The sequence below is a fragment of the Miniopterus natalensis genome, chromosome 4 (genome assembly GCF_054644295.1).
Source record: "Miniopterus natalensis isolate mMinNat1 chromosome 4, mMinNat1.hap1, whole genome shotgun sequence".
Lineage (NCBI taxonomy): Eukaryota > Metazoa > Chordata > Mammalia > Chiroptera > Miniopteridae > Miniopterus > Miniopterus natalensis.
The window spans coordinates 20,978,495-20,993,059 of record NC_142084.1 but is presented as its reverse complement, the minus strand read 5'-3'; the positions used below and the strand labels follow the sequence as shown (position 1 = coordinate 20,993,059).

General features: G+C 38.1%; 1 protein-coding gene, 1 non-coding gene and 1 pseudogene across 3 annotated transcripts in view; all 3 read left to right on the top strand.

Moving 5' to 3' along the window:
• The window catches only part of SEC24A (SEC24 homolog A, COPII component), a 70,762-nt gene that overhangs the window by 32,605 nt on the left and 23,592 nt on the right, over positions 1-14,565 (top strand). For both annotated transcript variants that reach the window (XM_016197543.2, XM_016197544.2), the window contains 5 exons: positions 383-501; positions 8,752-8,807; positions 9,911-10,117; positions 10,955-11,075; positions 11,847-12,005. In XM_016197543.2, coding sequence (XP_016053029.2) covers positions 383-501; positions 8,752-8,807; positions 9,911-10,117; positions 10,955-11,075; positions 11,847-12,005 — 662 coding nt within the window. The remainder of the gene's footprint in view (positions 1-382; positions 502-8,751; positions 8,808-9,910; positions 10,118-10,954; positions 11,076-11,846; positions 12,006-14,565) is intronic.
• On the top strand, positions 12,778-12,941 carry LOC148093220 (U1 spliceosomal RNA). The gene has a single exon (XR_015714505.1). It is a non-coding gene; the product is annotated as a U1 spliceosomal RNA (small nuclear RNA).
• Positions 13,436-14,394, top strand: LOC107525389 (small ribosomal subunit protein uS2 pseudogene; annotated as a pseudogene).

Here is a 14,565-nt window from a genome sequence, read left to right as displayed (position 1 = left end):
ATTGATGTTCAACCACTGAACCACACCAGCCAGACTATAATGTATTTTTATAAATTTAAACCATCTACAAAGTTTTGTTTATGCTTTCCAGGATTTTTATATGCCATTTCCCAAGTGATTGTATAATTATATATAGGTGTAATGAGTTTTGAATCGCTGTATTATTACTGGATTTTGTTGATTGTTTGGTTTATGTGTAATGTTTTCACTTGAGTAGAGTATGTTTTCACGATGATTAAACATTGGGCAGGTTAAACATTTATGTTGGGACAATTTCCGTAATAGAAAAGGAGATAGTTACATGTTAACTCTTAGATATTTAATATATGTGTATATGTATATGAGAAAACTTGATTTAATACTTTTCTAAATTTATTTTTAGGCTTCCTGGCAACACTAGGACAAAAATTGGCTTCATAACATTTGATAGTACAATCCACTTCTACAGTCTTCAAGAAGGTCTCTCTCAACCTCAGATGCTAATAGTTTCAGATATTGAAGGTATATATTATACACTTTAAATTATTGAACTTAGTCATTTGTAGTTTTAGAAATATTTCATGACTATTTGACAAATTAGGAGTGTATGGTATAACTACTATATTGAGGAAAACCTTGAGTGTAATATCATAAGATTGTTGGAATTGTAAGAGTCCTTCATTTCAGTCCCTCATTTAATAAAAGAGGAAACAGTTATGGAGGTAAAGTGAATTATGAACAAGGCAACAAAAACAAGTTGATGTCAAAGTTCAAATTGACTGCCTTTCCCTTCTCCTTTATTTATTCAAAGAGTATTTGAGGATAGACGTTTAAACCAATGGAATAGAATAGAGAACCCAAAAACAAACCATAGCATATGTATGTTCATTTGAGTTTTGACAAGAATGCTAAAAACATTCAATGGGAAAAGACAGTCTTTTTAAAAAAATATGTTTCTATTAATTTTTTAGAGAGAGGAAGGGAAAGGGAGAGAGAAACATCAATTGGCTGCCTCTTGCACGTCCCTACTGGGGATTGACCCTGCAACCTGGGTATGTGCCCTGACCAGGAATTGAACTGGCACCCTTTTGGTGCATGGGATGATGCTTACCTGCAACTGAGGCATGTGCTCTTGTTGGGAATTGAATCTGTGGCCCTTTAACTGCAGCTCTTTATTTCTCATGCCCATGTTCTAACCAGTGAGCAAAACCAGCTAGGGCTGCACAGTGTTTTCAACAAATATTCTGGGAATACTAAACATGTAAATTAATAAAGTTGGGACTTTACCTTAAACCAGACCAAAAAAAATTAACTCAGTGGACGAAAGACCTAAACATAAGAGCTAAAACTATAAAATATAAAACTCTTAAATAAAACATGGGGAAAATCTTCATGACAGTGGATTTGGCAATGATTTCCTAGATATGACACCAAAAGCAAAGACAGCAAGAAATAATAATAAAACGGACTTTATCAATATTAAAAACTATTGTATATCAAAGAACACTATCAAGAGAGTAAAAACGACAACTCACAATAAAAAAGGCAACTCATAGAATGGGAGAATATATGCAAATCATATCTAAGGAAGGATTAAATTTTAGAACATCTAAAGAAGTACTCAACAGCAACAACAAAATAACATCAAAAATAGGTCTTGAATAGATATTTCTCTAAAGAATATGTACAAATGACCAACAAGGAAATAATGACAAAGTACTTAATGTTATTGGTCATTAGAGAAATGTACATCAAAACCACAATGATGTACCACTCCATATCCACTGGTTTGGCTATTATCCGAAAAGGGAAAGTAACAGATATTGGAAGGGATGTGGAAACGTTGGAACTGATGCATTGCTGGTGGCACTGCTGTTATAGCCACTATAAAAAAACAGTGTGGAGAGTCCTCAAAAAATTAAAAACAGAGATGCCATATGACCCAGCAATTCTACTTCTGGATATTTATCTGAAGAAAACAAGAACACTAATTTGAAAAAATATATGCACCCCTATGTTCATTGTATCAGTACTTAACGATAGACAAAATATGGAAAGGTGTCCATCAGTAGACTAATGGATAAAGATGTGGTGTCTGTATGTGTATATACACACAATGGAATATTACTCATCAATAAAAAATAATGAAATCTTGCCATTTGCAACAGCATGAATGAGCCAAGAGGGTGTTATGCTAAGTGAAATAAGTCAGATAGAGAAAGAGAAACAACATGACTTCACTTATATGTAGAATCTAAAAGAACAAAACAAATTAATAAATAAAACATGACAGAAACAGATCCATAGATATAGAGAAAAAGGTGAGGGTTGCCAAATGGGAGGGGGTGGGGGATGGGTGAAATTAATAGATAAATACAATAAATAAAAATGGCGCAGTGTTATTGAAAACAGTTTGGCAGTTGCTATAAAAGTTTAACACAGAATTACCATTGTGATCTAGTTCTTCTACTTTCCTGTATATACCCAAAAGAAGCATTATTTACGAAGGTCAAAAGGTGGAAGCCACCCAAGTATCCATCAAGAGTGAATGGATAAACAATGTGGTATATACATATAATGGAATTTTATTTATCCTCAGTGAAATTTTTTTAATGATCATTTAAAAAAATTGATCTTAGAGGGAGGAAAAGGGAGAGAAACATGGATCAGTTGCCTCCCACACACGCCCCAACCAGGGATTGAACCTGCACCCTTTCTGTGTAGCAGACAGCACTCCAACCAACTGAGCCACACCAGCCAGGGCAAAAATGAAATTCTGATACATGCCACAACATGGATAACCTTGAAAACATATAAAGTGAAATAAGCCAGACACAAAAGGACAAATATTGTATAATTCCACTAATATGAGGTACCAAGATTAGGCAAATTCATAGGGATTGAAAGTAAAACACAGATTACTAGGGGATAGGGTTGAAGAAGAATAGCGAGTTATTATTTAATGGATATAGGGTTTGTGTTTGAGATGTTGAAAAACTTCTGAAAATATAATAGTGATGGTTACACAACATTACTTAATACCACTGAATTGTACACTTAAAATGGTTAAGATGATACATTTGAATTAACTCAGAGTGGATCATAGACCTGAGTGTGAGACTAAAACTAGAAAACCGTTAGAAGGAAATATAGAAATAAATCTTTGTGACCTTGGATTAGGTAATCATTTCTTAAATATAACAACAAAAGCACAAACGAAAAGAAAAAGCATAAGTTAGACTTTTTCGAAATTAAAAACTTTCATGCTAAATTCAAAGGACACTATCAAGAAAGTGAACTGAGAACCCACAGAATGAGAGAAAATATTTGTAAATCATATATGTGATCAGAGAATTACATCTCAATTATATCAAGAACTACAACTCAACAAAAAAAATGACAACCTAATTAAAAAGTGGGCGTGGCTCAGCGGTTGAGCATCGACCTACGATCCAGGAGATCCAGGTTCGATTCCCGGTCACGGCACATACCCGAGTTGTGGGCTCAGTCCCCAGTGGGGGGCGTGCAGGAGGCAGCCAATCAATAACTCATCATTGATGTTTCTATCTCTGTCTCCCTTTCCCTTTCTCTCTGAAATCAATAAAGATATTAAAAAATGGGCAAAGGAGTTGAATAAATATACTTTTATTGACATAATATTCTCTATATACAGTTGCCCAATAAACACTTGAGTTATCAGGGAAATGCAAATGAAAACCACCAGATGCCACCTCACATCAGTTAACAAACTTTCAAATTCAATGTTTTTCTCTCAGAATGTCTGTGAATGACTGTGAAAGCACCATGAGTATTGGTTTTGGGGCTACAAGTAAATTTTAGTGAGTAGGCAAATTCACAAGTAAGGAATCAGTGAACAATGTGGATTGACTATACTTCTTTAATTGAGGAGAGCTCACTTCCATCTTGGTGGTTCTAAATATTCACAGCAGATCATTCTTAATCTGTTCACGCAGATACTTACTTAGCATAAAGTAAAATCTAAACAGGTGATTCTCATGGCGGGTCAAGTTGTGAATTTACTGTTGTGTTCCAGTCTCTCAGTGTTATACATGAGCTGATAGATGGAATATCCCTTGCTGGATGTCACATAGAAGGAAAAAACAGGACTTCCAGGCAAGATGGCAACATAGGTAAACGCATTACTCCACTCCTCCCATAACATCAAAATTACAACTAAACAACAGAACAACCATCATTCAGAACTACCTGAAATCAGGCTGAATGGAAGTCTTACAACTAGGGAATTGAAGGCCACATCAAGACTGGTAGGAGGGACAGAGACACAGAACAAGTTGGTTCCAAACCTACATGTGGTGAATAAAAGTTGGTAGGGATATCTTGGTTGCAGAGGTACCCCCTGAGGAGCAAGGGGTCCCCAGCCCAGGGTTGCAGTGCCAGGAAGAGAAGTACTCATAACTTCTGGTTGTAAAAACTAGCAAGGATTTAGAGTGAGGGAGATAGAGCGCTGGTGGAGTCCTAGACAGTTCCTCTAACGGGCCTGCACACAGACTTACTCTGACTCAGTTCTGAGCTCCAGGACTGGGGCAGCAGCTTGAAAGGCACCAGAGACGTACGGGGAGGAACTGAATTGTCTGGCATCAGGGCAAGAGCTTGGAGGGGGCAGCTTTCTTCCAGACAGAAGTGCTATCAGAGGCCATTGTTCCTTTGATGAGCTCTCCCCGCATAGAGCCAGGGGGCAGGTTTAATATCTAACACTCCATCGACCTGGCTCACACTGTTTGCCCTGCCCCACCCATCTTTCAGGCCCACCCAAACTTTTTCCAGTGGGTTTTCCATAGGAAAGGGCCTGTCTTGGCTCATGCTTAAGATTTTCCTAAAATTTCTCAAGCAGCATCTGGCCTCAGTACGCCCCATACCTCTCACTAACTGGCCCCAGGCTTGACACTGGTAGCAGGTGGCATTGGTTCACAGCTTGGCCTCTTTTGGCCACCTCCAGGCCCAGCACTAGTAGCAGCTATCTACAGATGGCTTTGTAGCTCATGCAGGGAGGTCCTGGGCAGAACACAGGCAGCAGCTGACTTTGGCCTGCACCTCCCAGGAGGCCCCAGAGCCAGTACACCCAGTAGATATCTTCAGATCATGTTGAAACATCACCACCCAACCACCTCTACAAGTGACACACTCAAGGGGCAGACTCTGTGGGCACCAGAGCCCCGCTGAAGTAAGTCTTGCTCTGTGAGATGGGCCCCTGCACTGCCCTGCTGATCATTCACAGTTGTCAGAGGTCATCGGTCGGTGGCCATAGCCAGTGCTTGTAGCTGATCATCCGAGGGCTAAATCCCTCCCATTGATGTGCCAACAGCAGTCAAGGCTCAACTACAAGAGTATGGTGTACAGAACTCACACAGGGGACAAACCTCGAGTGCCCAGCTTGGGTGATCAGGGACATTGTGCCACTGGACTCTACAGAACACCTGCTTCATTAGGCCACTCTACTAAGCCTGGGAGACGTAGCAGCTCTACCTAATACATAGAAACAAACACAGGGAGGCTGCCAAAATGAGACAAAGAAACGTGCCTCAAATGAATGAACAGAACAAAACTCCAGAAAAAGAACTAAACAAAATGGAGACGAGCAATCTACTAGTTGCAGAGTTCAAAACACGAATTATAAGGATGTGCAAGGAATTTAATGAGAACCTCAACAGCATACATAAAAAAGGACCAGTCAGAAATGAAGAATACAATACCTGAAATGAAAAATAATTTACAAGGAATCAATAGTAGAGTAGAGGAAGCCAAGAATCAAATCAGCAATTTGGACTATAAGGAAGCAAAAGAACACCCAATCAGAACGGCAGAAAGAAAAAGAAATTTTAAAAAATAAGGATAGTAAGGAGACTGAGACAACTTCAGTGTAACAACATTCGCATCATGGGGTTGCCAGAAGAAGAGAGAGAACAAGAAGTTGAAAACCGATTTGGAAAATTGACAGGAAACTTCCCTAACCTGGTAAAGGAAATAACACATGCAAGTCCAGGAAGTGCAGAGAGTCCCAAACAAGATGAACTCAAAAAGTCCCACACCAAGACACATAATTAAAATGCAAAAAGTTAAAGACAGAATCTTAAAAGTAGCAAGGGAAAAGCATTTAGTTATCTACAAGGGAGTTCCCATAAGACTGTAAGCTGATTTCTCGACATTTAAAGTGATGAAAAGCAAGGACCTACAACCAAGATTATTCTACCCAGCAAAACTGTTATTTAGAATTGAAGGACAGATATAAGAGCTTACCAGACAAGAAAAAGCTAAAGGAGTTCATCACCACCAAACCAGTATTATATGAAATGCTAAAGGGTGTTGTGTAAGAAGAAGAAAAAAAGATAAAAAATATGACAAGAAGCCTAGCCGGGGTGGCTCAGTGGTTGAGCATCGACTCATGCATTGGTTGCAGTCATGATTCCCCAGTAGGGGGCATGCAAGAGGCAGCTGATCCATGTTTCTCATCAGTGTTTCTGTCTGTCTGTCTGTCTGTCTGTCATCTATCAATCATCTATCTCCCCCTCTCTCTGAAATCAATAAAAACATATTTAACCAAAAATATATGAAAATAAAATGGCAATAAATAAATGTCTATCAACAACTGAATCTAAAAAACAAATGAACAAGCAGAACAGAAATAGACTGATAGATACAGAGAACATTTTGACAGTTCAAAATGGGAGGAAGATTAGGGAGGGTGAAAAAGGTGAAGGAATTAAGAAGTACAAATTGGTTGTTATGGAATAGTCATGGGGATGTAAAGTACAGTATAGGGAATATAGTCAGTAATAACTATGGTATCAGATAGTTGTGAGATTTATTGAGATGATTACTTAGTAAGTTATGTAATGTCTAATCACTGGAGTGTACACCTGAAACTAATATAATAATATATGTCAACTGTAATTTAAAAATAGTAATAATTTTGAAATGAAAAAAGGAAAGAAAGGATAATCAAGTATTTGCAAGGATGTGGAGAAATTGGAACTCTCATACACTGCCAGTGGGAATGGAAAGTAGTTCAGCTACTATGTAAAGCAGCCTGTCAGTTCTTTTAAAGTTAAACATAGAGCTCCATATGACTCAGCAGTTCCACTCAATACTTAAGAAAATTAAACACAGTCTACACAAAAATATATACATGAATGTCCATTAGCAACATAGCCAAAAAGTAGTAATGACCCAAATGCTTATCTTTTGCTGAATGGATAAACAAAATGTGGTATATCCATACAATAAAAGGATGAAAGTACTGCTAGATGCTACAACATGGATGAACCTTGAAAACTATGCTAAAAGGACCTCATAGTGTGACTCCATTAGTATGAAATGTCTAGAATAGGTAAATCCAGAGACAGACAAACTGGAGGCTGCTTAGAGCTTTGGGAATTGTCAGGGAAGTGAGGAGTGACTGTTCATCAGTGAGAGTTTTCTTTTGGGGATGATAAAGGGTCTGGAATTAGATAGTGGTGACTGTTGTACAACTCTGAATCTGTTAAAAATCACGAATTGTATAAATAAAACTTATTAAAATTTTAATTTTTTTTTAAGAAGCAGTGAACGGGGGAGGAGGATGGAGAGACAGAGAGAAAGAGAAGCATTGGTGTGAGAGAGACACAACGATTGGTTGCCTCCCGCATGGACCTCAACCTGGGCCAAGGATCAAACCCATGACCCTTGGATGTGTGGGCTGATGCTCTAACCACTGTACCACACTGACCAGGACTAAAATTTTTATTTTAAAGAAAAAAAGGAAGAAATCTAAACAGTATATTTTTTTATATGTCAGCTAAAGTAAATACTTAATGTTTCAAGTTATTTGTTGGTATTTTTATAAACATTATAATGAAGCTTATTTTTTTGTAATAATAAGCAGTACACTAATGTAGGAAATGGTACTCCTCATAATCTTCCACCATCACCCATATTTCCTTCTCAGTTTGCTTCCTTTTCAGGAAAGTAATTTAATTCCTAAGCAAGAGTAAATTTGAGTCCTGAGAAGCTCATCTGACGTAGTCTACTTTCTGATTCATTTGATTTTGTAGTCCCATAGGTGGAGGCACTGGTGGGCACTTTATTTATGAGAAAGTATTCTCTTTTTGAGTGACGGTCTCTTGATGGGCTGTGTTATGTCTATGTAAAGACAGAGTGTTCTTGTGTCAACCTGTGTCATCTGAGTCAACCTTTTAAAAATATTATTGAATTTAGAGAGGAAGGGAGAGGGAGAGAGAGAAACATTGATATGAGAGAGAAACATTGATCAGTTGCCTCCTGTATGGAACCTGACTGGGGATTGAACCCGCAGCCTGGGCATGTGCCCTGACCAGGAATTGAATCTGCAACTTTTTGGTGCACAGAACAATGCTCCAAACAACTGAGCCACACCGGGCAGGGTGCTGGTTTTTTTTTTTTTTTTTGCTTTTTTTAAGTAAGTGTTTCCTTGGCTGGCTTCCAGGACTAAGCAAAAACATAAAGCAGAATTCTGAATTGTTGTCTTTAACCTAAGAAGCAGAGCCCTTGTGCAAACCCTTACTGAGTGCTTATAGATCAATATTGTCTAATTGGGAGGCTATTTACCTTTTCTACAAGAACAGTTAAGTTGCAATGAATACCTAAAACATACATACATAGACATGTGCTATAGTAGTGGAGGAAGTGGCTTTTCTGTAAGTATGGGCATAGTTACTTATAGCAGTATTAAGTATTTGGAACACTTTTAACAATTTAAAAATTTATTTCTTCTTTCAGATATTTTTATACCTATGCCAGAGAACCTATTAGTAAATTTAAATGAAAGTAAAGAGGTAAGGCACTTTTTCCTGTCTGGCATGTTTAATTGCAATATTGAAGGAATATATTTTTGAAATAAACATTGAGTAAAATTTTGCTTCTTTCTGTGACATTTCTAAGATGTATAGCATTTTATATTTTGCTATTAATTAAAATTCATCAGAAGAACTGCCCTTGAGTTTGCCCTTACCTGATTGCTTTCAAGTCTAATGTAGCAAGTTATTTGTAGTTGGATAGAAGATGAGCCTATTCCATTAAGGAGGAAAACCTGAAGGAAATCTGCCTTTCCAGCCATTTGGGAAATTGGGAGGGTTGCTGAGATAAGTTTCTGGTCACTACTTAGAAGCACTTTAGCTAGGCTGCTTTCAGTGCCCTGTGCTTTTCTGATTCGCAGAGTGTCATTGGGGTCAGTTCAGAAGAAACTCTTATTACCTGCCTGGAAATTGCCATGACATAATACAGTGAGAGGTGAACAGAATGTGTCTGAAGGGGGGATGTTGTCTACCCTGTATATGCATTTATGCCGTAGGAGTAACATTTTAACTAGCAAGTCTATGGTCTCAGCAGTTGGCAATGGTGACTTCGCAATAGTGCGATGTATTTTTTCCCATTCACTCCTCTTTATTCGTACATCCTAACCTAAATAGGTAGTTGTTATTCGTTTTGTTTTTCTTCTGTTGTGATTATTACTAGTTTGCAAATTTACTGGATATCTTAGATTTTGCAGTAGTGAAAAGTTAAACTCACTTTGGATCTGAAAAGAATACAGTGTGTAGAGGTGATTGAGAAGGCCATATTTCATGGCATTAAAATAAATCAAATCTCTAAACTGTGATGGTTCTTTTGGATACATTTTGGACTTATAGTCTTGCTGGACTACTGCATGTGCAAGAACTGTAAGGCCCCAATTTTTATTTGTCTTGCTTGCCAATTTATAATGTTTATTTAAAATGGCTTTCTTGTCATTTGACCAACTTCATTGTTTACTGTACTGTCTGTAGATTCTCTGACCATCATCATGACTTGATGTCTTGTCTGTTACATTAGTTGCTGACTTTCTGTGAAAAATATTTTTTCAATTATAACACTTCTGAATTTTCTTGCTTTATTTCACAAGCTTGTCCAAGATTTACTGAAAACTTTGCCACAAATGTTCACCAAGACCCTGGAGACCCAGAGTGCCTTGGGTCCTGCACTTCAGGCTGCCTTTAAGCTGATGTCCCCAACTGGTGGTCGAATGACTGTCTTTCAAACACAACTCCCAACTCTTGGGGTGGGAGCTCTGAAACCACGAGAGGAACCCAGCCAAAGGTCATCTGCTAAGGTTAGAAGGTCATCAAATCTGTGAAAAGATTTATGCTGGTGCTCTGTCTGACCACACAGCTTGTTTTTTATTTATGTTTTCAGTTGTGGAGAGGAGGGAATATGAGGAAATAGATAAAGCATTTCTTTCTTATGTAGACTTTTCTATTTTATTACATAATTTTCTACCTTATTTTTAGATCTTTAGCAGGCCATTAGCAATGCAGCCTGCCTTTGATGAGAAAGGCAGACTAAGAGAATAAGCTTGCTAGGGACAAAGTAGAACCAGTAAAAAATACTCATAGTTTGGTAGCTTGACTCCTATGCATTGCTTTTGAGCATCTTGTGTCTATAAACTTAGTTTGAGATGTATATTTCTCAAAAGATTATGAGAAGCCATAATCTATAATGATTATGGTGTTGGTCCTGGAGTCAGTCTGCCTAGATTCCACTGCTTTTTAGATGTGTGAGCTTGAATAGTTACTTAATTTCTTTGCCCCTCTGTTCCCTTATAATGTGAAAATAATGATAGTACCCACCTCTTATGGTAGTTAAAATGACTAAATAGATATTACACATAAATTGTTTAGAACCGTTTCCAGCATACTAAGCATTTAATAGATTTTTGAAATTAGTATAACAGATTTATTTCTTTTTAAAAGTAAAACAAAAGAAAAAAACTCTTGAGCAGTTCATGTTTCTTACTGAAAAACCAGAAATATTCCAAAGTAAAAGTAAAAGGATTTTGTAGAATACCCAAGGATAATTGTTAACACCTTGGTATGTATAGATAGAAATTTAAATTTTATGACAACTTAATGATTTAAAATGTTTTTCCTTTTTAATTTATTATTAATAGGAAATTCACTTAACGCCATCCACTGACTTCTATAAGAAATTAGCCTTGGACTGTTCTGGTCAGCAGGTAGCTGTTGATCTGTTCCTTCTTAGTGGACAGTATTCGGATCTGGCTTCTCTGGGTAAGTGTTTCCCAATGATTATTTTTCTCAAAGGAGTGTCAAAATGATATTTATATAATGGTATTCTAAATAGAAGACAAAGTGCCCAGCCGGGCGTGGCTCAGCGGTTGAGCATCGGCTTAGGATCCAGGGGATCAGGGTTCGATTCCCGGTCAGGGCACATGCCCCAGTTGCAGACTGCAGCAGATCAATGACTCTCTCATCATTGATGTTTCTATCTCTCTCTCTCCCTCTCCCTTCCTCTCTCTGAAATCAATAAAGATATATTTAAAAAAAATAAAAAATAGCCCGGCTGGGCGTGGCTCAGTGGTTGAGCGTCGACCTGGGATCCAGGCGATCGGGGTTTGATTCCCGGTCAGGGCACATGCCCGGGTTGCGGACTTGATCAGTGACTCTCTTATCATTGGTGTTTCTATCTCTCTCTCGCCCTCTCCTTTCCTCTCTCTGAAATCAATAAAGATATATTAAAAGAAAAAAAAAAAAATTTTTTTTTTTTTTTTTAAATAAAAAAAATAAATAAATAGAAGACAAAGTGAAAGAAATTTAATTCCCTTGGGAGAGTTAGTTTAGTCTATTATAAACCCTACAGTCTTCTACTCTGAAAGTTTATAATAGAGACATTTATATGCTACTATTTAAAGGAGTGAAATATTCTTCTTTTAACAGTATCTGGGGAGGTTAAAGAAAGATTGATTCAGATGCCTGTAGTTACTTTGGTGTAGTAATGGTAGTCAATGGCAGAATTTAAAAGGAGTGTGTGTTCTTTTCCAGGTTGTATTTCTCGGTATTCAGCGGGTAGTGTCTATTACTATCCCTCTTACCACCACCAGCACAACCCAGTCCAGGTACAGAAATTACAGAAGGAGCTACACAGATACCTTACCCGGAAGATTGGCTTTGAGGCAGTCATGAGGATTCGGTGCACTAAAGGTGGGGGTACTATATTTTGCATTTATGTAGGAGTATATGTTGCTTTTGATACCACCAGTAAATACACATATTTTTACCTCATCTCAAAATTTGCTCTTCTAAGATATTTTTTTTTATTCTGATGCAATATGTAATTAGGAATAAGAATATACTTTTTTTTTTTTAAGGGACTATTTTGAATATACTAAAAACCACTGGATTGTACACTTGAAAAGGGTGATTTTTATAGTATATGAATTATATCTCAACAAAAAAAGATTATATCTCCAAAGAACATAAAATATATTACTGATGGATTTTTATTTCACTTACTAAACAGTAGTAGTGGAAGGTCCTTTTTTTAAACAATTTTTTTTTAATTGTGGTAAAATATGCATAACATAAAATTTACCATTAAACAATTAATTTTTAATTGTGGTAAAATATACATAATATAAAATTTACCATTTTAACCATTTTTTAGTGTACCGTTGAGTGGTATTAAGCCCTTTCTCATTGTTGTGCAACCATTACCACCATCCATCTCCACAAGTAGGAGATCTTCTAAGGTAGTCTCTTATCGCCCTTCACCTGCTACTAACGTGCTTTGGAAATAGTCTGACAGTTTCAGAATGGCTATGTCCAATTTGTTTTTCAGGATAAATATTTTGTGGCTGCTAAATGATAACTATCTTCTTATGAAAATGGGAAATTATAATTCTTGATGCAGCGTTTCTCCATATTTTCAACCTGTTCCTAATCTTTTACTCAGATTTTAAAATATTATTGCTCTATACTTACCTGGCAGAAGAGATGCCACGATCATGAAGGTGGTTTTCCCGGGGTGAGGCTTATCCATTGCATTCTGGATGTGCTGACCCCAGCGATTTCCCCAAATGTGGGAAACTCAACTGTATAATTTGTGGTAGCGGGGGACTGTATTCACGCTCTCCCTTGAAAAGAAGGGGGAAAAAATATTATTGCTCTGTAAGAGCGTATGAAGCAATAATTTTTTTAAAGTGGAAAGATATGCCTGGCTGGTGTGGTTCAGTTGTTGAGCGTCTACCCATGAACCAAGAGGTCACTGGTTTGATTTCCAGTCAGGGCACATGCCTGGGTTGTGGGCTTGATCCCCAGTAGGAGACGTGCAAGAGGCAGTTGATCAAGATGTTTCTCTCTCATCAGTGATTCTATCTCTCTATTCCTCTCCCTTCCTCTCTCGCTAAAAATCAATTAAAACATTTTTAATTGATTAGAGTGGAAAGATTATATGGAATATGTAGCAAAAAATGGATATCAAAAGATAAGGCTCTGTAAATCTATTAGGTACATATTGAAATCTATCAGTCAAACCATGTGCTAAATGAAGTAAGTGGTTACTATCTATCTCTGTAATAAAAAGAAAATACGGCCCTTTCCGCACTACCCAGAGAGGGGCCCACATAATTTAAAGGGAAACTTGCACAATATCCGGACCCCTTGATGTCCTACAAATGAAGGAGGAGGATGTCCTCGAATTCCTCGAAGCAGGAACTCACTTAGGTGGCACCAACCTTGACTTCCAAATGGAACAGCACATCTGCAAAGGAAAAGTGATGGCCTCTACATCATAAATCTGAAGGGGACGTGGGAGAAGCTTCTGCTGGCAGCTCGTACCATTGCTGCCATTGAAAACCCCATTGTTGTCAGTCATATCCTCCAGGAATACTGGCCAGCTAGCTGTGCTGAAGCTTGCTGCTGCCACTCGAGCCACTCCTATTGCTGGCTGCTGCACTCCTGGAACCTTCACTGACCGTATCCAGGCACCCTCCAGGAGCCCTGATGTCCGGTGGTCACTGATCCCAGGGCTTCACCAGCCCCTCACAGAGGCATCTTATGTTAACCTGCCTGCCATTGTTCTGTGGAACACAGACTCTCCTCTGTGTCATGTGGACATTACCATCCTGTGCAACAACAAGGGGGCTCACTCAGTGTGTCTGATGTGGTGGATCCTGGCCCAGGAAGTATTGCCCCTTCCATGGCACCATCTACCCTGAGCACTCATGGGAGATCATGCCTGATCTTTACTTCTACAGAGATCCTGAAGAGATTGAAAAGGAAGAGCAGGCTGCTGCTGAAAAGGCTGTGACTAAGGAGGAATTTCAGGGTGAACGGACTGCTTCAGCTCCCAAGTTCACTGTTGCTCAGCCTGAGTTTACAGACTGGTCTGAAGTCATGCAGGTCCCCCTCTGTGCCCATTCAGCAGTTTCCTAGTGAAGATTGGAGTGCCCAGCCTGCCACTAAAGACTGGTCTGCAGCCCCTACTGCTCAGGCCACTGAATGGGTAGGAACAACCATTGACTGGTCTTAAGCTGTTCTTCCAGACTCATAACAGAACGGCAATAAGGTTTACAGAAAATAAACAGTTTCTTAAAGAAAAGAAAAAATGGTTGAATGAAGCAATAGAAAAGAAACGTAGTTCCTTACATAAGGTATCAAATGAGGTTGCCATATCTCCAAACAACTCACAGTATTAGCATTGCCAATAACCAATAAGTTATCACAATAGCTTTCTGTTTCTGTTTTCTTTCTTTTTTTTTTT